The following is a 23,517-nucleotide window of genomic DNA, read 5'->3' as shown; positions in this document are numbered from 1 at the left end:
AGGTGGCTGCTGTTGCCGTGGCTGAGCCCGGGTTGCTCTCCATGGTACTTCGAAGCCATCAGGACACAGACAGGTTTGCATCCTTGTGGATTCAGGATCTGGTGGGAGTGCTGGCAGCAAGTGGCAGGGGTCTCTGTTTGAGGGGGATTCATTTTGCCACCCACATGCAGTAACCTTCCTGTGGTCCCGTGGAGTCATGTTCCGGGCACCTGTACCCTCCTCGCTAGAAAGCTCTATGGCATGGGGCCTCCGAGCAAAGCCCCATGTCCACAGCTCGCTGCGTCCCTGGTCGTCTTGGCACTCGGTGCTTGCATAGCGCCCGCTGGGAATCTCAGCCCTCGTGGAGCTTCACGCTCGTTCAAGGAGCTTGTGGAGGAACGTAAAATAAAAACCGAAGCCGGGGCCACACCATCAGAGATCACTGTCAGGTGGCAATGGTTTTGCAAAGCCCCACAAATGTTTAATGACATGAAGCCAGAGTGAAAAACGGCAGGCACAAGTTGCAGGCTTGCTTCTGGGCGAGCAACATGTTTCTTTGGTCCATTTAGGTTTTTGTCTGTTTGTTTGGAACTAGGAGCCAACGTTTAAGAATTCAGAGATTTCAGGGGCAAAAAGTAATCTGGTTTTTGATTTCTCTTGAAAAATGGCAGCCAACCTCGGCCTGCGTTCCTGCCCGGTAATGATTTGCCAGGACTGAGGAGCAGCTGCCGCCCTTAAGAGAGATGTCTGCCCTCCTGGACCCCACGGTCCCCACCGGGATCTGTGGCCCTGGCCCACCTCCTCCTTTTCCGGTGCCTTCCTGACCTCTGTTGGCGTTTGGGTTTCAACCCTGCCGGACTGCCTCTCGAATGCGGCGTCCTCCACCCTCGGTACTCCTAAGCAGAGGACCCCAGCAGAAAGCCCCTGACGTCTGTAACTAATTCAGGAGTCGGAGTCCGGGTGAGGCCAGGACTCGAGAGCAGCATATGGCAGCACCTCTCCAGGGGTCCCTGGGAGTCCCCAAGACCTTTTCAAGGGGACTGCGAGTTCAAAACTATTTTCATAACAATACGAAGTCATCATTTGCCCTTTTCACTCTCTTTCTCTGGAGAATGGGCAGTGGGGTTTTTTCCAGTGGTGTGACAGAGCGACAGATGGACTGCAGAAGCAGGTGACAGACTCCGCCTGTCTTCTCTTAAGCCAGACATTAAAGAGATTTGTCACAATGTGAAATAGCGCCCCTCTTCCCACTAGTTTTTGTTTGTGTTCAACAGCAGTTGTTTTTCATAAAAATATATTCTTTTGATAAACTTTAACCAGTGTTATCTTAAATAAACTAGTATTTGACCTTTTCTTACTTTTAATGTCCAGTGTGGTGAGGATCAATAGCAGCAGCCCCCATTTACAAAAGCGCTTTGGGATCCTCGATAGTTTACAAGCATGGAAAGGGGTCCCGAGACCAAGAAGAGAGCTGCTCGCATGTGACAGCTGAGCTCCAGTGTCAAGGGCCCAAGTGGGGCCTGTAGGGAGGCCCACGTGGGTTTCTCCTGTCCCTCCAGCCTCGGGGCAGTTTTGAACAGGGACTGACGGCAGGCTCCGGTCGGTGACTTGTGGCACAGTTGGAAGCGCCTGGACCAACTGTCCTTGGCTTGTGTCTTGCCTCTGCCACTTACTTGCCCAGTGTGCTGACCTCACTTCCTGCGTCTGTAGAATGGGGACGATGCTCGTCACGTCTGAGGATTGTGTGAGAGAACGTGTGTTGGGTAACTGACCCCCCCCCCCCCCAGCATGTGTGGCTATGTGTCAGTTACTACCAGCTGTCACTCTCCTGAGTGCATGCTGGGGAGGGAAAAAGCTGCTGGGTCGGAGCCGTGTTTCTCCACCCCAGCCCTGGGACATCGGGGCTGGTAGGCGCTGTCCTGTGCATTGTAGGGGGTTTAGCAGTATCCCTGGCCTCTACTCATGTGATGCCAGTGGCGCCCACCTACCCTCAGTCGTGACAAGGAAGAATGTCTCCAGACATTGCCCATCCCCTTGGGCAGTCGCCCTCATTTGAGACCCCTGGGTTAGGGGACTCCACTGACCCCCAAGAGACTCTGCGTTCCATTGTCATCTGGTCTACCAAAGTCCTAGGATGCCACCCACATTTAAAGACACCTACTGAGTGGGGATGGAGGGGGAGGACACACACAAGCTGGGGGGCCACCCTGGTTGGTACTATCTGACTCATCGGGAATTTATTTTGGTGTGTCATATGAGTTAGGGACCTAACTCAGCCTTTTTTCAAATAATTAATGCAAGATTTCTCAACCTTAGCACAGTTGACACGTTGGGTTGGATCCTTCTTTGTGACTGGGGAGCCATGCTGTGCACTGTAAGGTGCTGATCGGCATCCCTGGTCTCTATCCACTGGATGCCGTCAGCAGCTCCTCCCCATCGTGAAGACCAGGAACGTCTCCAGACGTTACCCTGTGTCCCGGGACGGGGGGGGGGGGGGGGGGGGGGCAGAAGCACCCCTGAGTGAGGACTGCTGGGATAGAAGATTAAATAAGACTATCCAGGAATAAATCATTTGCCAACTAGAGCTTAGGGCTCGCCCTCCCAACCTTCCTTTTCCATTGTGGCCTTTTGGCAGCTAAGTAGGCATCGGAGATTTCATATCCCTGTTAAGGAGGAACAGTGTTTCCCACGCCCTTCAGCATGGCCAAGTCCAAGGTGAGGGCCGGACAGAAGGTCAGAGCTGGAAAGGAGCCTGAGAGATGCTCTGGGTCCAAGCTGTTCGTTTCACAGGGGCTGAAGCCCAGGGCCGTGTCAGCCAGTGCCGGCGTGCCTACGTCCAGCCATGCAGTCCAGGAGCCCGTGCCCTTCCTGTCCAGTGGACAGGTAGCATTGACTTCAGGGGCACCTGTTCTGAAAGCTGACCCGTGGGGGCACGTCATTCCCCATCACTGTCTCAGAGGAGAAGCGGAAGTGGCGGGGACGGTCGTAGTTGCTCCACGTGCATGTTCAGAAGGAGGCCTTGCTTCTGCAGTGAGTTTTAAATGCCTTTGCTGGGTCACACTCCCCCAGCTTTGCCACACCAAATTTCAGGAATTTGTTGACCCAGAACTAATGCCGGCGTTGCAGCCGTAACAGCCGAGCGGGCGTGGGGAAGGCAGTCCTGGGGACTTCGGGTTCTCAGGTGGTGAGAAAACAGGCTCCCCTCTGCCCGAGGAGAGAGGCCATTCTGCAGCATTGACGGTGGTGGCCGCTGGGGATGGGAGAGTCCAGGGCCTGGGTTACTCATCTTCAGCGCCCCGGGGGGGGGGGGTGGCCCGGGTGGTGGGGTCGTCTTGTCGGAGGAACGAGAGTGCCTTTAGCTGGCAGCGTCCCCCCTGCCTGAGCAGGACGCACACTCACAGCCTCGCCACGGTCGTCTCGGTCTTCCCTCCGCGAAGGCACCAGCGGGTGCTGTCTCCATCCACCTCATCCTGTCTCCAAGGCCACACAACTAGCCTGAGCTGCCAGCATCACTGCCACTTCTCACCTGGACGAGTCCTGAAGGCTCCTCGCTGGTCCCCTTGCATCCCCTCCTGCCTCCCCGAGATCTCTTCTCCTCGCCAGCCCTGCATGATGTTCCCTGGGAGTTCATCACAGAACTGTCCTAACACACAAAACCAGGAAGGATCGCATGAGGACCCCTGCCGGGGGGACCTAAAGATAGCAGCCAGATGGTGTCACTGGCCTGCGTGGCCTCCTCCACCAGCCTCCCTGGATGCTGGATGCCAGACTCCGCACCATGGGGTCCCCTCCCTGTGGAAGTCCTCCAGCCACATGGCATCCAGTTCTTTCCGTCCTTAGGACTTCCAGACTCGGGTTCCCTCTGACTCCGCCTGGCTTGCTCCCGTATGTCCGAGGTTCCCATGACCCCTCAGAGAGGCCCTGGGCCCACTCGCAGTCTTTCCCTCCGCCCTGCTCTCTGCCCCCTCACACCTGTCTCCAGGATGGTCTCTACATGCCTCTGGTACTTGTTTGTTTTTTTCTCCTTTCCCACTAGAAAGCTGTGGCCTCGGCCACCTTTCCTCCTGTCCCCACTGCCTGGCACAATGCCCAGCACATAGTAGGTCCTCAGTCGGTCCAGCTGCTGTGAGCCAGGCTTGCCTGGTCGACCTCCCATCAGCTCTCGCCTCTGGGACTCTCTGGGCCTTTGGGGGCTTGAGGGATTGAGCCACTGAGCATTGCGTTGCGGTGTCCTGGCGCCCAGGCAGCTCCTGGACGGGGCTGGGCTGCGAGGCCTTTAATCGTTGTCGGGGCCTGGGGGCTGGGTGACAGTCCTCGAAGCCACGACCCGGGTTCTAAGCCGGTGTCGGTGCACTGGCAGTGGTGTCATTGCAGGAGCAAGCACTCGGTGGGCATCATTCCATTCCGGCCTGCCCCACACAGCCTGGGGTGCGGCTCCATCCGTGTTGGACGGCGAGCCCAGCGTGCACAGAAAGAGTTAACTTGCCTGGGGTCCCGGCCCCAAGTGGTTGAAGCGGATTTTGACACACGTCACCAGAGCCCGCCTTCCCCAGTTTCAGCAGCCCTGGTCTGCAGCCTCAGCAGAAGTTCTGTCCTCAGGTTTCCTTCCTGTCGGGGCACTTCCGTTGTCTTTACTGGAACTTTCCCCTGAATCTTCAGCCACTTTTACTTCGCCTTGGCGGTGCTGGTGTCGCGCCATCTAGTGGCAGAATGGAAAAGTGCTGTCGGCGCTGGCTGCCTGAATTTCTGTGGTTTGAGAGAAGTTGCCGACTTTGACTTATTTAATAAGTTGATGGGGTTTCTCTTAGATTCAAGGCACAGAGGGGCCCAAAGGACTGGGCCTGTCCCCGGCCGCGTGTAGACTGGGCAACTGGGGCAGGGGGGAGGGGGAGGGTGTGGCTGCGGGGCTGACGCGTGTGGAGGAAAAGAAGGCAGAATGTGGCTCGGCCTTATGGGCTCATGGGGACCTGAGGCGCCCAGCTGGGACGTCAGGCCGCGGGGTCTGGTCCCACCTCTGCTGCTTCCACGTGCTCCCGTAGTCGTTAGCCATAGAGGGGTCCGGCGGTTGGAGGGGCGGTCGGATCAACATTGAAAAGTGGCTCGGATTTCAGGAGGTGAAGGTAACCGGCAGGATGAAGAGCATTCCAGAAAAAAGTGCATAAAATAAAAGATCCCAAGTCTCCAAAAACTGTGCCCCTTCTCAACTCCGCGAGACCAACCGAGAGTCACCTGAAGGAAGGAATACATTGGAGGATCAAAAACAGAGGGAAGGGGCCTGGCGCCCTGCCCTGCCAGGCCGGTGCCCCTGGGCCTGCGGGACTCTGGGCCGGAGAGAGGCATCGCCTAGCAACAGCATGATGGAGATCAGGCCCAGTCTGCACCAAGGTATTAGTGTGCAAGCAGACTTGACACGCCAGTGACGAATTCACTGTTATGTATGTTGCTGCACAGGACTGTTTACAGTGATTTCTAAGAAAAGAAATGGCTCAAAGGGCTGAGATAGTGTCGCGGCGTGAAGGCAGTTGCCACATAGTAATAGACGGTTATTTGTGTTGGCAAGATGCTTTCCACATTTTTTGCACAGATAAGAAGATTAAGACGCATCAGCCCAGGATTAAGCTCATTTTCCACAAGTACCTTGCTGACATTTTGGTTAGGAATTCCGAGGGCCCTTCCAGAAGCGGGCCGTGTCCAGGCCCCGGTTTGAGGCAGGGCTCAGGAGGGGGATAAACAGACGGGCAGAGAGAGGCCGGTTCGCTTCTCGCTGTGCTTTCCTGCGTCTCCATCTGCTCTTCTGTTTAGCTTAAGAGAGGGGCTCGGAGACGGAGCTCGGAGGCCGCCACGGGGAGGTGCCAGAGCTCGTCGCAGGGCCGGCCTGCCCGTGCTGCTGGGGTGCCTCTGCCCACCCCCAGCATGGAGAACGGAGGCTGCCGGGAAAGGGGGAGTGGGGAGAAAGTGTTTGCAGCGTAGGTTCTGGACGTGTTGTGTGAAGCCCAACCCCCTGCAGTTTCCCTCTTGCTCTTCCACAGGTGCTTATCCAGAATGTTCACTGACAGCTGCTTTCTTCCTGATGCCACGTCTCAGGAGAAACAGTGTCCAATTCTTAGCTCCAAGGCTCACCTGAGCGGAGAGGATGGGAGAGAGCAGACTGGGGTGGACACTTCTCTCTTTGGCTCTTGTGCGGCGACAGCAGTGGTGCTCAGGGGCTGTTGGAGACCCGGCTCCCCGCTCAGTCTCTCAGATGGGGACGTTGGTTTGCCCTCCCGTCGAGGGTGGTGGCAGAGATTCGGGAGATGGTGTGCGTCAGGCGCTGAGTACCTGCGCAGCCCCTCTGCAAGCGCCCCGTGACTGCCGGCCTGTGTGGGGAGGGATGTCCTTGCTGTAAGAAGGTGGCAGAGGCCGGGAGGATCCCGAGACCTCTGTTGCCCGAGGGTCGGGAGACACTCTTCCCGCCTGGCTGCCTCTGGGTCCAGGCCAGCCCCTTGCTGCCTTCCCCAGCTGGGGCTCCCTCGCCTCCAGCCGCCCTGCCCCCAGGGCCTCCTCCGTCCTGCCCTGGCCTCAGGGCAGTGCCCCCGCATCCCCCGCCTTGCTGCCTTTGACAGAGACGCACAGTCATTTTGTTCTAAGATGCTGCCGCCAGTCAACCTCTGGGCAGATGAAACCCTTGAGCCCTGGCCCCTGGCCCGCAGGTGGGGGCAGTGCCCTGCTTGAGTTATCGCGGCCGAGGCTGCTGGACGCTCTCCTCCTATGGACCCCTCACCCCATTGTGGACGAGGCAGTTTGGAGCCCTCCTCCCGTACCCCCATTTATGGGGGGACTTCACGGAGGGGCTGTTGGGACTTGCACACCTGCCCCAGAGCCAGCTAAGGGCATGCCCGGTCACAGGGCCCCAGGTCGGGAGTCGCTGCTTTAGGAGCAGGGCCTGCCCCCCGAGACCCCTCCCCCGCCCAGAGACCACGCTTCCTGCAGGGAGAGCAGTCTGTGGCCTCTCGGGGCAGGAGGGAGCACCGACTTCCTGGGAGCCATCTGTGGCTTCCTGCCACAAGAAAGGGGCGGCCCGAGTGTGACTGGTCCTTCCTTTCCAGAAGCTTCCACACTGACCATGCAGGTGTGAGTGTGAAGATGTTGGGCCCAGTGAGGGGAGGGGGGCACTCAGCTCCTGTGGCCCTGGGCTGTGGTGGTCTGTCCTCCCGGCTGTCCTCGAGGGTCTAGAGTGTGCTGGGGCCACCCTGACCCTCTTCGTGTTCCTCCAGTGCTCCTGTTCTCTGCTGCCTCTTTCCTCCCCGCTCCTGGTCACCTGGCGAGATCCTGCTCATCCTTCCATTTACGTGGTGCTTCCTCCAGGAAGCCCTCCCTGCTCCACGCCCTTTCCGCATCTTCCCCAGGCCGGGTGCCTGAGCTGTGCTTCCCTGTGTTGGAACATTCAACGGAAGTCTGATGTCAGCTCCTGGCAGGCAGGGGACGTGTCCCTGCGTCACCCCCACACCCTAGAAGCCCAGCGTGATGCCTGGTGCACAGTGGGCTCCCAGATGTGTGGAATTGCTGAAACTTGTAGTTACCAAACGAATTTCTGATGGCATCCGTGAACGTAGCAGAGGTGCAGCTGGGGCGGGGTCCCAGGCTCACCGGGGTGGCCGGAGCCACGAACGTCACAGCTGTGGCAGCGATGCCTCTGAGAGCAGGGCCCGAGCGAGGGCAGGGTAGGGCATGTGTGCAGAGGGCTCCCAGACACCTGGCAGAGGTTTGGGACGAGAGCACAGATCTGTGGCTCTCCACACCTGGCTCACCTGTCCGTGCACATCACCAGGACTGCCAAGACCAGATCCGGGACATGGGCCCTGTCCTTGGGGGTCACAGCGGGGCTGCCCCATTTTGCATCTGAACCTCACGGGTGGGTGGAGGGCAGCAGGCAACAGGAGGGAGAGCCAGCGCTGTGGGCCTCCGTCCTTTCAGCTTTAGCCAGTTACCCCACCCCCATGCTGTTTGCCTAGGGGGTTGGGGAGGCGGGGGACTTCCTCTGGCTGGGGTCTCTGATCGCCATCTGGAATCACTGGGGCTCAGGCCGGTGCCGCCTGAGGCGCTAGAGCCAAGGAGGGGCGTGGGGAGGAGGTGGGGACTCAAGACGGGGAGTGGCCATCCATCCTGGACCTGGCATGCAGCCCCTTAGAACCCAGGTGAGGCTGGAGCACCTGCCGTGTCCCCAAAGACACGGCTCTGGATCCCACCCCACTTGACACACCAGTGTGGCCACAGTCACCCCCAGCACGCAGCCAGGGGATTCCCTGGTCAGGGAACTTCGGGGAACGTTCGGTTAAACCGGTCTCTTGACCGCTGGCTCTTTTAACCCGTGCGGTGCTGACGTGTGGAGCCCGTGCTCCAGGCGGGCCGCCTTCATGCAAGCTGACTGTGTGTTAAAAGATCAGGGAGCATCTCCCAGACCAGACACACACCCGGTTGACAGAACCTGAATCAAATAGCCTGCGTTTGAGGCTGTATAACGTTTCAATAGTTTACATCCTTTTGGGGGCCCGGGTCTCTCTAGAAACCTCTGGTGGTGGTTTCCCTTCCCTTGTGAAGGAAAAGCGGGGCTGGAGATTCAGGCGGGTCCTAGAAGCCTCATTGCTCCATCCCCTGTTCGTCCCCAAACCCGGGTGTCAGCTGAAGGCACGCTGCTCAGTCAGCGACAGCCGGAGCTGTCTGGTGACGTGGGGCGGCTCGAAGGACAGTGGCTACCCTGAGGAGTGCGCCAGGCTGCGGGGCCTGGGGTGCGTGTGCCTGTCCTGTGGGGCGGTCCTGCTCTGCCCGTGATGGACTCGGCCCTCCTGAGCTGAGCGGAAGAAACGTGTGTCCCTTCGGGTTCTTGGTGGCGAACTGATGGAGGCTCATTGCCACGTTCACTGCAGTGATGGGTTTGTCCTGGCCGCCAGACCTGCCCTCCGCGGGGGTCCTGGCGGGCCCCAAGGTATGCCCCAGCACCCAGGCCTCCCAGTGCTAGCCTTTGTGGCATAGACATGTCACTCTGTAAGTGCTTGTGGAGCCATGTTCTACGGGAGGCTCCGGAGGTCCCAGGGGGTCCCCCAGAGGCCTGCTCTGTGGAGCTTCTGTTCCACGGAGGATCGACAGAGAAGCCCCCAGAAGCACCAGGCAAGAGTGCAGACGCACCCCTACCTTTAATCGAATGTCTCCCCTGAAGCTGTCTGCCCCCGGCTGCCTGCTCCCCGTGATTGCCATGGCGCCTTGCAGACGATAAGGGCTTAGTAAATATTTCCGTGGTTACAGAGCAGCTGGGGTTACCCGTGTAAAGAAATAGGTGGGTTAGTTCCAGCGTTTACTGGCTGATGCCTGCACGCCAGTCTGGGCGCAGAGCTATGTCGGATGCCATGTCCTGGGTCTCTCAGCCTCCCCGACAGGTGGCCTCCACGTGACCCGTGCAGGCTGTAAGGCAGGGCGTGCTTAGGGAGCACAGTCAAGCGGGGCACTTCCTGCAAGAGGCAGTGTCTGTACACGAGTGAGTGCTGGCCACGCGGGGGAAGGTGAGCACGTGCTCCAGGCAGAGCAGCTCAGCCGGGTGGGAGTCTGGGACGTGACAGAAACCTAGGCGTGCAGGGGACCACGGGCCCTTCAGCTGGAAGCAAGTGCTTCACACCGCGGTTCTGGCTGCTCTGCAGAGGCTGGGCTGAGGGCGTGAGGGGAGAGGCGGAGAGAGAAGGCGCCTCTGAACCAGGATGCCGGCGGTGGGGGTGGAGGACCAGGAGCCAGGTGTTAACGAGGGGGTCTGCGTGGGTCTCACCGGGCATGGTCTTCAGGCTGCTTTCAGAGCTTGGGCGCCCATGTGCCCTCCGTAGAGAGCCTCCCGCTTCCCCCTCCGAGCAGCGTGCCCAGGTGCAGGGCACAATTGCTCCTCCCTCAGGTGGACCTCTCCCCGCTCGCACCGGGGCCGTGCTACGCAGCCCAGAAGGTGCTGGGCAGGACCCGCACACCACAGGCGGCCTCCTGCTGGAACTCTTCTGTTCCCATCCTGTCCCGGGGACCCACAGGCGGCCCAGGCCTGCCACGGCTCCGCAAATCGCTGCAGCCCCTCTTGTCTGCCTGCAGATCACCCGACAGCCTTCACGGCACCAGAGCGCTCATCCTCCCCAATCCGGCTCATCGCTCTCTGCTCTCGTCCTTCTCGCTAGCCTGGCGGTCATCTCCACTGCGCCCTCCCCTTACTTGACAAATCCCTGCAGGGCACCACGTCCTCTTCTCAGACTGCGGGACACCAAGGGGACAGGGCCGTCTCCATTCTCCTGGACTTGGCATCTTAGAGGGGAAGACAGACTGTAGACCCGTGAACAGCTGGCGGGTCAGGTGGCGAGACCCGCTGGGAGGAAGGCGAGCATCTTCCTCCGCTGGGAGGCCGGTCCATGGGCTCTGCGCTGAGTAGAGTGTGTGACTGGTTAGCCTGCGGTGGCCAGGCCTCACCTCTCGGGCTGGAGGCAGTGCTGGGCTCCATCCGAAGCATGGGGCTGGGGAGGGGTGGTTCCCTAAAGAAAATGGGGGGCTGGGGAGCTGCTGAGCTCACCAGAACCCCCACTCCTTCCTGCGTTGTCAGCACCTTGCAGCCGGCCAAGGGGCAGATGCAGAAGTGAGGCTGGGCCTGCATGCTGGGCTCGTGGGGGGAAGGGCAGTCTGGGCCTCCCGTGGATGGCGTGGTGAGGATAAGCCGCTGCGTCCCCAGCGGCCCCCAGCATTCCTGCGCTGTCCTTTGTTGCCTGCGTAGGCCCATTCATTCATTCACGCCTCCATGGGGTTTGTCGCACGGCAGCTGCACGCTGTGCCGGGGAGATGGCTGCTTAGGGAAGCGTGGCAGCCTCATCGGCAGCCCCTCCGCCCTCCCCCGCCTCCGTAGCACTTTGGTCTTGTCCATGTCATTCCCCATGGTGCTCACTGGCAGCTGTGCACGGTGAGGACTGTCGCCGTGAATCAGACTCGGATGTGGTACGGCTTCAGTGAGCGCGGCAGGGGGAGTGGTCACCGTCGGCATCTTTTCTGCTTCTCCAAGGAGTCCGAGTTTGGGGGGCGGGGAGTGGGACGGTGTCCACTTGATGGTCTCAGTCTGGGCCCTTTCCCTCCTCCAGCCCTGTCCCCACCCATCTTTGTTGTGGGTGATCGCCGCCTCCTCACTGGTCTCCCCACATTGCCCTCTTCCCCAGGCTGCGCTCTCTTAAACCCTGAACCAGCCACTCTGCTGCCCGCTGCTATGACAACACTGCCCACATCCTTAGCACGGCCGTCGTCCACCCAGCGGGCTCCCTGTCTCCGTAGGGGCGAGCCAGCCATGCCGGCACAGCCGCCACTCTCCCTTCGGCTCTTCTCGGGGACGGCTCCCTGGCACTCTAGACCGGATGCCCACTGGCTCCCCGCACGAGCACTCTCACCAACTAGGAGCCGTATCCCGCCCCCGCGTGGCCGTCCTGCTGAGGGGAAGCTCTGGGCAGGCAGGCTCCTGGTCCATCTCCGGGACAGCAGGGCAGTGCGGGCGCCCCCTAAATTCCCCACTCCCCGGCTTCTCATCCACTCCACCCCCTGGGCCTTGGATGTTCCATGCACCCAGAGCCACCAGGCCCGCGTCGGCCGGGCCTCCCCCACGGGTCCTTGTCCAGGCTCCCCTCGCTGGCCGCAGGGGCAGTGGCAGAGGGCTGTGGATTTGGCTGCCCCTGGATGCGAGGCAAACGCTGTGGCTCAAGAATGACAGGCCGCATAGCCCTGGTCGCGTCGGGTGACAGAATGTCCCAAAGGGTGTCTTCGTTCAGCAGCGGCTCTGTGAGACGACCCTCAGCCTCTCTGCAACCCCGTGAGTCCTTTTCTTGCACGCGCACTCCCTGAGATCCCGGCGGAAGGTTGGGCTGACCTGACCGGGGAGCTCTCCAAAGGGCGGGAGCCATGTGGGCCGAGCTCCCGGGCCGAGCTCCCAGACCGGCCGCCTGGTCTGCAAATTTGAAAAAAACCCAAAACCTAAACTAGTTTCCGACATTTGAAATTTGGAAGATGCCACATAAAGACCTGCCGTCTCTGGGCCGTGTTCCTGCGAGGCCACACTTGGTGGCACTCAACAGCGGCCGCCTCGGATGCCCTGCAGCCTGCCGCACCCCCAGCGCTCTCCCTCCTTCAGGGGCTCGGCCTGTCCTGAGTGAGTCTCGAAGCCTTCGCATCGGTGTGTAACACGCACACAGAAAAGTGCAGGTGTCCTGCCGTTAGGCGTCACAAACAGGACACGCCCCTGCGTCCCCCGCCGAGACAGTTTCCTAAGCGATGCGATGTTCTTTGAAGTTGCCAGTTTTATGTTAGGTTTGTGTTTTGTTTCTAATTTATTACAGACGAATGTAGCTTTGTTTACTGTGTGAATATAGTGTTGGGGGGAAAAAAACCAATTTTTCTTTTTGCAGAAAAGCCTGCCATTGCTCCGCCCGTCTTTGTGTTTCAGAAGGAAAAAGGACAAAAGGTAAGGCCGGCATGCTCTCTCCACGGGGCCTCTCCTTGTCCCCTCCCGAGGGCACTCCCAGACCCCAGGCCCCAGCGCGGGGGCGTCCGCCTTCTCGCACTGAGCTCAGAGGGACGGCGTCCAACGGGTGTAGGGTGCCCTGGGAGAGTTGAGATGGGTGTGTGTGGAAAGGGCCCAGAGACCCAGCTTTAAAGTCAGCGGGAGAAAGCTGCCTTCTGACGCCTGGTGATTCGTTTTAGAAATTCTGCTGCCCATTAGGAGAACTGGTAGGAGAGAAAAGGGTAGGGGAGAAAGCAGAGGAGGGTGACGGAGGGAGAGGGAGGGAGGAAGTGAGCAGTGGTGGTGGAGGGGAAAACAGGACTGTAAAGGTTTTAGGGGGATTTCTGACCCCGCTCAACTTGGCATAAGTGTATTTAGAATATTTGTGAGTTGGCTTGCATTGTGAGTTTACCATCCATCTTTGTTAGGTAGCTTCCCCCTCTTGGATTGTGTGTGTGTGTGAGAGAGGAAGATTGTCCCTGAGCTAACATCTGTGCCAATCTCCCTCTGTTTTGTATGTGGGATGCCACCACAGCATGGCTTGATGATCAGTGTGTAGGTCTGTGCCGGGGATCGGAAACCGTGAACCTCTGGGCCGCTGAAGCAGAGCGTGTGAACTTAACCACTGATGCCACTGGGCCGGCACCCCCCACCTCGCATTTGAAATGTCTGGACTGCACTGTCGTTGGAACTCCTTGCCCGATTCCTAGTGGTGGAAGGCCTGAGTGGTGCGGCAGGCACGTTGCGTCGTCACGTGTTCTGTTTACCTTGAAGTCTTTGGTGGGCTGTCCCTCGCTGACAGATCAGGGTGGAAAGTCGAGCTCGTGTCCAAAGTTGGTTGATGTTCTGCGGCGATGCCTCCCGAGCTTGTATGAGGGCTCCCTCTATCTGTCCACAGAATGGATGGTGCCTCCCCACCCATGCCCCAGGACGGCAGGTGTAACTTAATGCCCGTCGCAGTGACCAGGTGCCACGCTGGATTCCGTGCATCCAGAAAGGCCCTGCATTGTGTTAATAAGAGCGGCGTTTGAGAATCTCATGGGCCCGAGGGCTCGTGCTCCACAGGCGAGGTGCCCCAGTGAGTCCCCAGCCCCCTGCAGGGTGGCCCGCCTCAAGGTTGGGGCCTGCTGCTCTGGCGATTTGGGACTCTTGGCAGCCCGGCTCCTGCTCGTGGACTCCGTCCCTTGCTCTGAGAACACAGGCCAGACTTCTCTCTGTGCGGGCCCGCTCTCCTAGAAGCGTGAAAGCACTGTGCCGAGAGAGAGCGTGTGCACACAGGGGCCGGAGGGGGCAGCCACCTCACCCCGTCCTACCCCCTCGCAGGGGCTCATCGCCGAGGCTTGTACTCATGTCACACTTCCCTGCTGATCATTGCTGAAGAAAGAATCACGAAACCCAGGGAACGTCCTTCCTGTTTTGGTTTTCCAGGTGGCATTTTCCAGATCCGTCAGCCCCGGCCTTGTCCTCTCCCTGCCCAATACGTGCAGCTTCGTCCCACTTGCTTTTCTCACCTGTCCTTCGGAGCTTCGGGCACCGTGAAGGGGCTGTGGCTTCCTCTAGCTTTTAGAAGTGGATATATTCGATTTCTGTTTTTGATGTGAGAGTCACTTCTCTCCAGTTTTTCGTGAAATAGAATTTTCTAGAATTTTGAATTTTATGATGATCACATTTGGAACCATTTTTCATTTAAAACAGGGGTCGGCAAACTCAAGCCTGCCATTGCCACCTGTGTTTTCAGTTATCTTGGCGCACAGCCATGCCCGTCCCCGTCCCCGTGCCCGGGGCTGCCTTCACGCTCTAACAGAGAGGAAACGAGTTTGGACTGAGACCATGTGGCCCAGAAAGTCAAAAATATTTAGTATCTGGTCCTTTACAGAAAAAGTTTGCTGACCCCAGATTTCAAACGAGTAATAGGAATTAATAATTCTTTAAACTTGAAGACTTTGGGACAGCCAGCAGAAGGAGACACTAAAATGTCCTGTTTGTCCGCCTGAATTGAAAACGCTCACTCCTCTTTCAGTACTGTTGTCACAGCTGAGGTGGGTCTGTGGCTTTGCCATCAAAGGCCGCCTTACGTGGACTAGCTTTAGAAGGCCGGCGTGTCTCACGTAAATTGGGAAATGGGTGACGGGGGACCAGAGAGGAGCTGGGAAGATGCTCCTCATCATCTTAAAATGTGCAAGTGCCGTTCTTATCAAAATATTGATCCAGAGCCAGCTCTAAATGGGCTTCTAAAAATAACTGCTCTCCAGCTCTTCCGAGTCGGCTCTCCACTTCTGTCACAAGGTCACTGACAGGGCGCCACAGACCCCTGTGTGTTTCACGGCAGAGCCGGGAGCCCGCGTAACCGTTCCTTAGGGCTGTGCCCTGAGCCGTCAGGTGGACAGTGGCAGGTGGACAGAGTCCCCCTTTCCTTCTCTGCTGCCGGTGACAGCACACAGGTGGGGCGGGAAGGGAACGGCTCTGGCACGTGCCACTCCTTTCTCCTCGGCTGCCTGCTTCCAGGGAGGCGGGAGGGCCGCGCAGCAGGGAGCAGCCACAGTACTTGGGGCAGAAATGGAAGGTCGCGGCCCCTCCACTCCCTTCTCTGGGCCGAGGTCCAGCCCGGTCCCCTCTCACGCCGCAGAAGCGCAGCTGGGAAAGGGCTGTGCGGGCCGCTGCTGGCTTGTTCTGAGCAAACTTCCCCCCCCTTTTCTCTTCGACTTTTTGTTTTGAAAACTGTCAGATCCCCAGAAAAGTTAAAAGGATGGTGCTGCGACACTTGGGCCTCCTTCCCCAGGCTGCACTGAACGTTTCTGTCGAAAGTGCTAGAAGCCCTCGGCTGTGCGTTGTGCCCACCTGGCGTTTCTCCCCTAAACACTCTGCAGGCATCTCCTAGGTGTGGGGCCATCCTCCCCATGGCCCCAGTGGCATGGTCACTCCTAAGAAAATGGGCATTAATTTGGAAGTATCCTTCAATATGTAGTCCATGTTTGAATTGTCCTAATTGTCACCAAAATGTTGCTTACAGCTATTTTTGAGCCGTTTCTTGATCCACAAAGATCTTTAACCTTTAATCTTTAATGATTTTTTAAATTGATCCACAAAGATCAAGAAGTCCCGGTGTTGACCACGGGACCATTAACTTCCCTTTCGGTAAACCGTCTCTGAACCAGCTGGTGGCATGCCTTCAGAGAGCCTGTGTCCCCACTCCAGAGGAAGGCGCCTCACAGCCCAGCTCTTACTGCTGCATTGTGATTGTGAGAAAAGGCTTGAAATTAGAAAGAAAACAATTAAGCCACCAGCCCAGGTGGGTTTCGTTTTTCTTTGGTGGTGAAGCCACACAGCATTTTCTCTCATCTCCTTGGCAGTCCGAGTTGCATTCACAGCAAACCACAAATTGTGGGCAGTGGCCTGCTGGTGGCATCACTTCATCCCGGGCCGAGTGGTCGCCTCCTCCTGATGTCCCACCTTAGAGAAGGCGGTCAACAGTTCCGACAGTGTGAACTCCACCCCGACGCCCGAGACCTGGTCCCAGAGCCCTATCCCCTCACTTCCTCTAGGTGGCGCTCTTCGTGAGGTGCTCGCATTTGCGGGCATCTGTTTTAGGGGCAAAAATGAAACGTTTTCTTCTTAACTGCCCTGAGTGGAGACAGACCATTTTTTTCCTTTTTAACGTGAAGAGAGTATGAATCTCCTTGAGTAGGTGGTTTCATTGTTTGTGATGACTACATGATTCTTTCAGTTACTTTATGTTCCAAACGTCTGTTAAGTCAGAGGGGAGGCTGAGGTTGTGCTGGCACGGTCATGCTTGTTTGTGCAGGGACAGACGGCGCTGCCGCGCAGAAAGCCCCATGTCACGAGGCTGTCGCAGTGTGTTGTGACCTGGTTGTGGAGGCTGCTGTTGGCGGAGCCCGTGTGCGTGGTCATTTTGTCTGCCGCGTGTATTTTAGGGGGCGTCCAGGGCTGCCAACGTCTCGACATCTGGCGCTAACAAACCTGTTGAAAAACTCCAGGCGCGCTCTCTTCGGAGATTACTTTTCTCGTCCCGCAGAAACACTTGGACCCGAGTAGAAAATGCTGGAATGGCACTTGTGTTTCTTTTTTGTCCTCCGATTTAGGCTTCATTTCGAGCACCCCATGCCTCAAGGGCTTTTTGAACATTGATGTTCTGAAAGCAGAGATTAGAAAACCAAAACACCCAAGTCGTTTGATTCGGGGCAGGAGCTTTCCCAGGGCCCCTGGGTTTAATTTCCTCTCGTCGGTGTTCGATCTCCAGCCGTAAGTAGCCGCAGCCTGGTGCTCAGACCGGCCTGGGGCCCCGACAGGACTTGGGGGCAGCTTGGGGAGGAAAGCCTTCCTGATGGGAAGGGTCGATGGGGGTGACTTTGGAGGCGTGCGGGTGACCTCGTATTGCGTTCTCTGCTTTCCTAAGAACGTGCGGAAGTTCTCTTAAATCCTCTCTCAATAGTCCGACAGGCTCACACATTAGAAATCAGGCCTGAGCCCCATCTTAGGAGGTTTTAGTCCCTTGACATCCAGAAGAGACGCAGCCACGTCTGCGGGGAGAGAGGGTGGCCCATAGTCAGAGAGTTCACAAAGTGTGGACAATGCCGAGCGGGAGGCGTGGGGACCTGTGTCCCTCTGTTCAGGACACCGGCCTTATAACCCGGTTCTCAACGAAAGAGTCTCAGCCGCGGAGCTCTCAGCCCACAGAAGCCCCTCCAGTATCCCCAGAACCACCTGGAAGGACGCCAGGGGTCTTGTCATTTCGAGGACGAAGACTTCTGGAACCGGCTTCCTGGCCCCGGCTGTTTTCCACATCAGCCCTTGCCCAAAGCGTTGGGGCGAGCCTGGGTGAACCCTGGGCCGAGGGGCTCCCCGTGCAGCTGCACTCTCGCCCGCCCCACCCTGCTAATGCAAAACCAGCTCTCCTGGTCTCCGCCGGCTCGTTGGGCCCCGCACCTGCACTCGGCGAGGCGGGAAAGCCCGCCCTTCATCTTGGGGGTCTGCAGAGCAGGCGAAGGCGCGAGAGGACACCCCATTTCATAGCTGTGGCATTCTAGCCGCCTCTCCTAGTGGACAGAATGGAACTGAGGGCCACCTCCCCTCCTCCTACCTCTAAGGACATGGTTATAACCCCAGGACCTTTCACATCCTCGTCCCTGGTCCCCTCTGGTAGAGGCCCCGTCCCCTCTGTCCCCGGGAGTGGTTTCCTCCCCCAGGGCCCGTCCGCAGAGGAGCCCGTGCTGCAGGGGCTGCCTTGCAGCTTTGGAAACGCAGCCTGGGCTTCCGGCCACCTCGGAGCTCCCTGCAGAGCCAGCAGCAGCCAGTGCACGTTCAGCGTCCCTTCCGTCCATCCCAAGGGCCCGTCTTGTTGAGCAAAGCATGGTGGCACGTGCCGGCTATCTCGGCTGCTCTCCAGGTGGGAGCTGCTGAAGGCTGGGCTGTGTCGCCCTCGGTCCCGCCCCCTCCCCTGCCCCGCAGTGCAGCCCTGGTTCACATGGAAGGGAAGTGGTCTTTTTTGCTCCCAGTCCTCTGCAGAGCAAAGACCTGTGGGACTCTGGAGAGGAGCCTCTCAGGAGGGGAGGCTGAGGCCCCAACCACGGTGCGGGTCACCCTAGTCCGCTGGTGAGCCTCCTGTCCCGCTGGCGCTTCAGTCAGTGCCCCTGAAGGCCAGGCAGGTCCCCTTTCACATTGAGACTTTTCCAGATGGGAGAGTATGTTCCCATATAGGACGCTAATCCTGTTTCCTGAAGGAGACACGAGGGGTCCAAAGAGGACTTGAGCAGTGGGGTAGAACCTTCCAGATCAAGCTTGACCCCTCTCCCCCGTTCTGTTTTTCTTTCTCCCCTCCCCGAATTGGGGTGTTCGAGTTCAGCGTCTTGGGAACGCAGGACGCTCGGCCTCCCTGCTCTGGAGGAAGAGGCGGGTCTCTCAGAGGGCTTCGGGGCACGGGTGTATGTGGACGGTGGTTAAGCCGTGTGCTCTTGTCTTCAGTCAGAGCAGGAGGAAGAAAAGAGCCTGCCTGTAGGTGGCAAAGGTTGTGAACTCTCGAGAACTAGAAGTGTCTTGAGTTTTTGCCGTTTGATAAACTGGGAAAGATAAACATCCTCCCACATTCAGAACTGAGAATCCATCCTCTGGGTGCCTAGTGACAGCGTCCCCCATTCTCGTGACAGGGACCAGTGACTCAACAAGAGAACACAAGACCCCGCTCTGCCAGAGCAGACACCAGGCAGCCTTCCCGGTGTCACAGTCCCACAGCCTTAGTGTCTCCTCGTGTCACATCACCTGGCCCCCATGTTCTTAAGGAAACATAAAAGTTCAGTCGAGGCCGCCAAACCCTGGGATGCGCAGGAAGAAGCGATGTTCAGCCGAGGCAAGGCTGGAGTCACAGATTCTGTTCCAGAGGGATCCGTGTGTGGTGGAGAAGGAAGAAAGTCTTTACCGTGTGCCGGGGGCCAAGCGGGCAGGCTTGCGTGGCGCAGAAGGGGGTTTGGGGGAGCAAAGCAGACTCAGAAGCCCAGTAAAGATTCCAGCCAGGAGGCGCTTACGTCCGTGTCCTGGGAGTGCAGCCCTTGCACGAGAGCACACGCGGAGGGCACAGGAGCACTAGGAGGCGATCGCTGTTTGGGGTGAGGGCAGAGCAGCTCCCCTGGGCCGGGCGTCGTGGGTTATTGGCCTTCGGCCTTTGCGAGCACAGGAGATGCTGTCCTCGGTTCCCTGAGAACAGAGGGTCTTCGTGTGGCTCTGGCTCGAGGGAAAAGTGCCGCTAAGGAGAGACCTCCGGCTGAAGAGGTGGGTGCCCAGCAGAGAGCAGCAGACGGGCGGGTCGCAGAGGCCATCATGGCAGCCACCGCTCCAGAGGCACACAGGCCATCCCCAGCCTCTCGGACTTCAGTGCCCCCACCCAGCGGCCCCACCCTCTGCCTGGGGGCCCATCCAGATGTGGGTTTCCAAGGCCTGGCCGGTGGAGCTCGGCTTCTAAGTCCTTATAGACTTTGGGTCAGAGGCTCTGATCCTGAGACATTCAAGCAGTCCCCAGACTGGCAAACGTACAGTCAAGCGCTGTGGCAGGGGACCTCAGGATGGGAGAGAGCCAGGCCTGGGGACCCCACGGCCGAGGCCGTGCCTGTGACACACACACGCACTTTGCTTCCGCATCTGTAACCTTAGCATCCCCAGTTCTGTCGGAAGTCCCAGCAGCGCCACTGTCACCTCATTTAGGGCCAGCTCTGAGCCAACCAGGGCTCGCTCTTTTGGGGCCTCAGCAGAGGAAACCCTGGCTGGTGGGGAATGGCTCCCATTAATTGGCTCTCTGCTGATTGGGAGTGTTCAAGGCAAAGTCAACTTTGTTTTTTAGGTCAATCAGGGCATAAATCAGGCAGAAGGAACTCGATCCCAGCGTCTTCTCGGGCTGAGATTTTTCCTTGCTTCCCTGGGACTCGCTGTATTCGCATCGGAACAAATGTGGGTCTCGCTGAGCACCACACTGGAGTTCAGGAGCCCGGGCAGACGCCAGGCAGCAGCCTCATCCGTCACGGGTCGTCTGTTCTGTCTTCCCTCGGAGGAATGTGAAGCTGCGAGTCCCGGATGATAAACAGCGGCTCCCAGGCTGTTGCTTATACGAGGCCCTTATCATCTTTCGGTCTCATGAGCACTCTGGCCGTGCGAGGCTCAGTACCAGGAAAAAGCCTCTCTCAGACTTCCTGGCTCTCGGAAGACAGCATGAAGAAGGCCAAATCACAGCCAGATTAAGTTCTCTGATCCAGAGAAAGCGGCGGCTTAGTGCTCACTCCGAGCCGGCTGCCGGCTGCCGCACCGAGGCTCCAGCCAAGGCAGCGCTGGGGCCAGAACATGTTTATTAGACCCACCGGGAAGCCTGGGAAGATTCTGGAAGGCTCCCTGGCTGCACAGCTTCCCTCAGCCTCCAGCTCCCTCTTCCTCTCCCCGCCCAGCGTTCAGATCTTCAGAGGCCACGTCTCTGTCTGTTCAGTGTCTGCCTTTGGGGTAAGAATTCCTGAGCTGGTGGCCTTAGCCGCAGAATAAACAGCAGGGAATTGGCCCGTAGTCCGTGCGAAGACAAGGACACGTCAACAGGCCCCTCCCTTGATTGATTTTTCATCCCGGGCCTCCATTTTCCTGCAGCCACAGCCAGCCGGGCTCTCTGACTGGTCAGTCCAGACCGGGATCCCTGAGGCCCAGCCAGGCCAAATTGTCTGCAGTATTTTCTGGAAGGAATTTCTCTGACATGGTCTTGCTTTCTGGTCTGTACTGGAAGTCAGGAAGGCAGTGCTGTTCATTCCTGCTTCCTGCCCGTTTGTCTGTGCCTCTGTGTCAGCATCTGACACGCAGCCTCCAGCTCCATCCCCTCCACCCTTCCCCGGACTGGCACCTGTGTCCTCCCCATGCCAGGCAGCATCACAAGAACTGTGGCTTTTTTGCCGTGCGGCAGGTGGGATCCTTAATAACTCTAACAATGTAGTTTTCACTGCTCCATCCTATACAAATGACAGAAGCTTCCCACCCCGGGGCAGACGGTTCCCCCTGCTCTGTACTCGGTGACAGGAACTCACACACATCACAGAATGCGAGGCTTCCCCCAGCTTCCAGTGGCTTCTCTCCGCCGCGCCCTGCCCCTGCCCGGCTGGCGGGCTGACCACGGGGCCCTGAAGCCGGGAGAGCAGCTCCTTCGATCTCCGGCCGCTGGCTCGCCCCCCGTCCGCAGCCGCCGCCGTCCTGGAGGAACTGTGCATCTTTCGGGAGCCTGCCTCGTGGTTCCCACCGTCCTGGCTCCAGGGAAATGAGTTGGAGGGCTGTCGTTGGTCTTCTTTCTCTTCTGCTTCCTTGTGTGTTAATTTGGGATGTTTTAGTCATGGTGTCCCAAGTGGGTGCTGAGCCCAGCGTCCCCTAGGTGCCACCCCATAGCCTAGTCCTTGCAGAGGGGATTCTCGTGTGGGATGGGGTGCAGGAGGAAATGGGGCTCCACACGCTGCTCTGTCCTCCCCCTCCAGACAGCACGGATCCGGAAAGCCTGCTCTTAGACTCCTCGTCACTCCAGGCCCAGCAGTGGGGCTCCGGAGCTTTGCGCTGCAGCCTAGCTGACTTCCGTGTGTGTCCCAGGCTCGTTCTCCACCAACCCTTGCGTGGCCGCTCACTTGGCTGGGGTGGCGGGTGGCCCCCGGACTGCTCTGCGCAGAAGAGGTCCCAACCACCAGGCTGCCGTGAACAAGGACAGTGTGTGTAGGGCTGGCACTGGCTGGGGTGGGGCCGGGGCTGGCCTGAAGGGGAGTCCTGCACCCGGACCTTGTCCTGCTTTGGGGAAGACGACTCAGGTGGCCGCTGCACAGCAGGCTCAGCCTCCGTCGGGGATGGCGCTGCTCCGCTGTGGGCAGCTGATGCAGGTTTCTCTGGTCTCGTGGCCAAAGGCTAGCACAAGCGGCTTCGTCCTACAGTCTGTCTTCCTGCTTCCTTGTACCAGTTCCTGTTAAGGAGAGTCGCTGGCACCAGTTTCCTCACGCTTCTGAGTCACCCGTTTATGACCCCACAGGAGGTTCCAGCAGCTTCTGGAAGATTCTCCCAGTGGGGGAATCTTCCCGTGTTGTCCCTCCCAGGCCTTGGCCTCCCAGCCTTTCCAGGACGAGAGGCCTGCCGCCTGCCCGTGGGATGGTTTTTAGAAGAGACTCGGGGCGCGGATTTGAGGGTCTCCTGGGGTCAGGAGTCTAGGAGTGTCTGAACCTTGTCTCCCCGGGCGGCACCCTTTCTTCTCTGGGTCACCGACGGGGCTGTAGTGGAGGACACGGCTCCATTCACACAGTAAATACTTCCTAAGCGTCTTGTGCACAGTGTCCAGGTGTCAGGTATCTGAGCTGTGAGCAGAACAGACGGGGCAGGTCCTCATCGTAGCGGGAGACAGACAACAGACACATTGGGCCGTTTCCAATGGGGGCACCCAACAGGGCAGGGCTGGGGGGTGGAGGCGAGCTGCTCTGCCCGCTGGCGCTGGGAGAGTGTGTGAGCACTGGCTCACCCTCAGCTGGGCAGGGTGGGCCTCGTGGAGGCCACAGTGAGTGGACCTGCAGGAAAATCGTCCCAGGCCGACGGACTGGCACATGCAGAGGGAACACTGAGGCGGGCACAGTGTTGACGTGTTCAGAAACCGGAAGGAGACAGCGCGGCTGGAGCAGGACAGATGGGGGACGTGGAGCCACAGGAGGCCCCGGCTCCAGGTCTGGTATGTTTCTGGGGAGAGGCTCCGTAGCACCCATCAGATTCTTACGGAGACCCAGGTTCTTGAGAGGTTGGGGTGTCATTTGCAGAGGTGAGAAAGCTAAGTGGCATTCAAAGAGCCTGAAGATACACAAAGCGAAACTGACAGAAGTGGAAGGAGAAATAGACAGTTCAGTCGTGGTGCTGGAGGCCTCTGTGCTCCACTGTCAGTCGTCACAGAACATCCAGACAGGACTGGTGGGGACACTGGGCCTGGAGCAGTGCTCTCAGCCCAGCAGACCTGGCACGTGCACAGAACATTCCAGCCAGCAGCAGGATACACGCTCCTCTCAAGGGCACGTGGAGCATTCTCCAGGAAAGACCACCCGCTAGGCCACAAAACGGGTGTCAGTGCATTGCAAAGGATTGAAATCAGTCTTCTCCAACCACAGAGGAATGAAGTTAGAAATGAGGAGCAGAGGGAGCGCTAGAAAATTTCACCCGTGGAAATTAGCCCTAGAAGCCCAGTGGGCAGAGCCGGGCTAGGTGTGGGGGCCCCTGGGGTGGAGGAGGTGGAGGCACGGCCTCCGCAGCAGCTGCGGAGACAGGAGGCAGCTGGGGACGAAGCTTTCGGCACCGCTAGCAGGACACGGGCCGTTGCTCTGTGTGTGACGCGGAGACTCATGCCTTCACTGCTCCTCCATGGCCTGCAGAGTGCCCGGGGTCCGTGTGCCCAGGGCCAGTGCCCCCTGGAACTTAAAAGCTAGTGGGAACCCCACCAAGATCCCACAGTCCGAATGAGACACGGAGGAAAAGGGAGGCGA

At 58.7% G+C, this 23,517-nt stretch overlaps 1 protein-coding gene across 12 annotated transcripts in view; it reads left to right on the top strand.

Annotated features, from left to right (window-relative positions):
- Positions 1-23,517, top strand: part of RANBP3 (RAN binding protein 3) — a 52,595-nt gene that overhangs the window by 5,588 nt on the left and 23,490 nt on the right. For 4 of the 12 annotated variants that reach the window (XM_023644548.2, XM_070272554.1, XM_070272555.1 and 1 more), the window contains exons 2-3: positions 12,134-12,309; positions 12,408-12,463. The exons of 4 other annotated variants lie outside the window; for them this stretch is intronic. In XM_023644548.2, coding sequence (XP_023500316.1) covers positions 12,279-12,309; positions 12,408-12,463 — 87 coding nt within the window. In that variant the 5' untranslated portion in view covers positions 12,134-12,278. The remainder of the gene's footprint in view (positions 1-12,133; positions 12,310-12,407; positions 12,464-23,517) is intronic. 4 more of the 12 variants (XM_023644547.2, XM_070272558.1, XM_070272556.1 and 1 more) reach the window with 1 other exon arrangement.

This window comes from Equus caballus, chromosome 7 (assembly GCF_041296265.1).
Source record: "Equus caballus isolate H_3958 breed thoroughbred chromosome 7, TB-T2T, whole genome shotgun sequence".
Lineage (NCBI taxonomy): Eukaryota > Metazoa > Chordata > Mammalia > Perissodactyla > Equidae > Equus > Equus caballus.
Note: the sequence above shows the minus strand (reverse complement) of the source record. Positions and strands in the feature narration are given on the sequence as shown.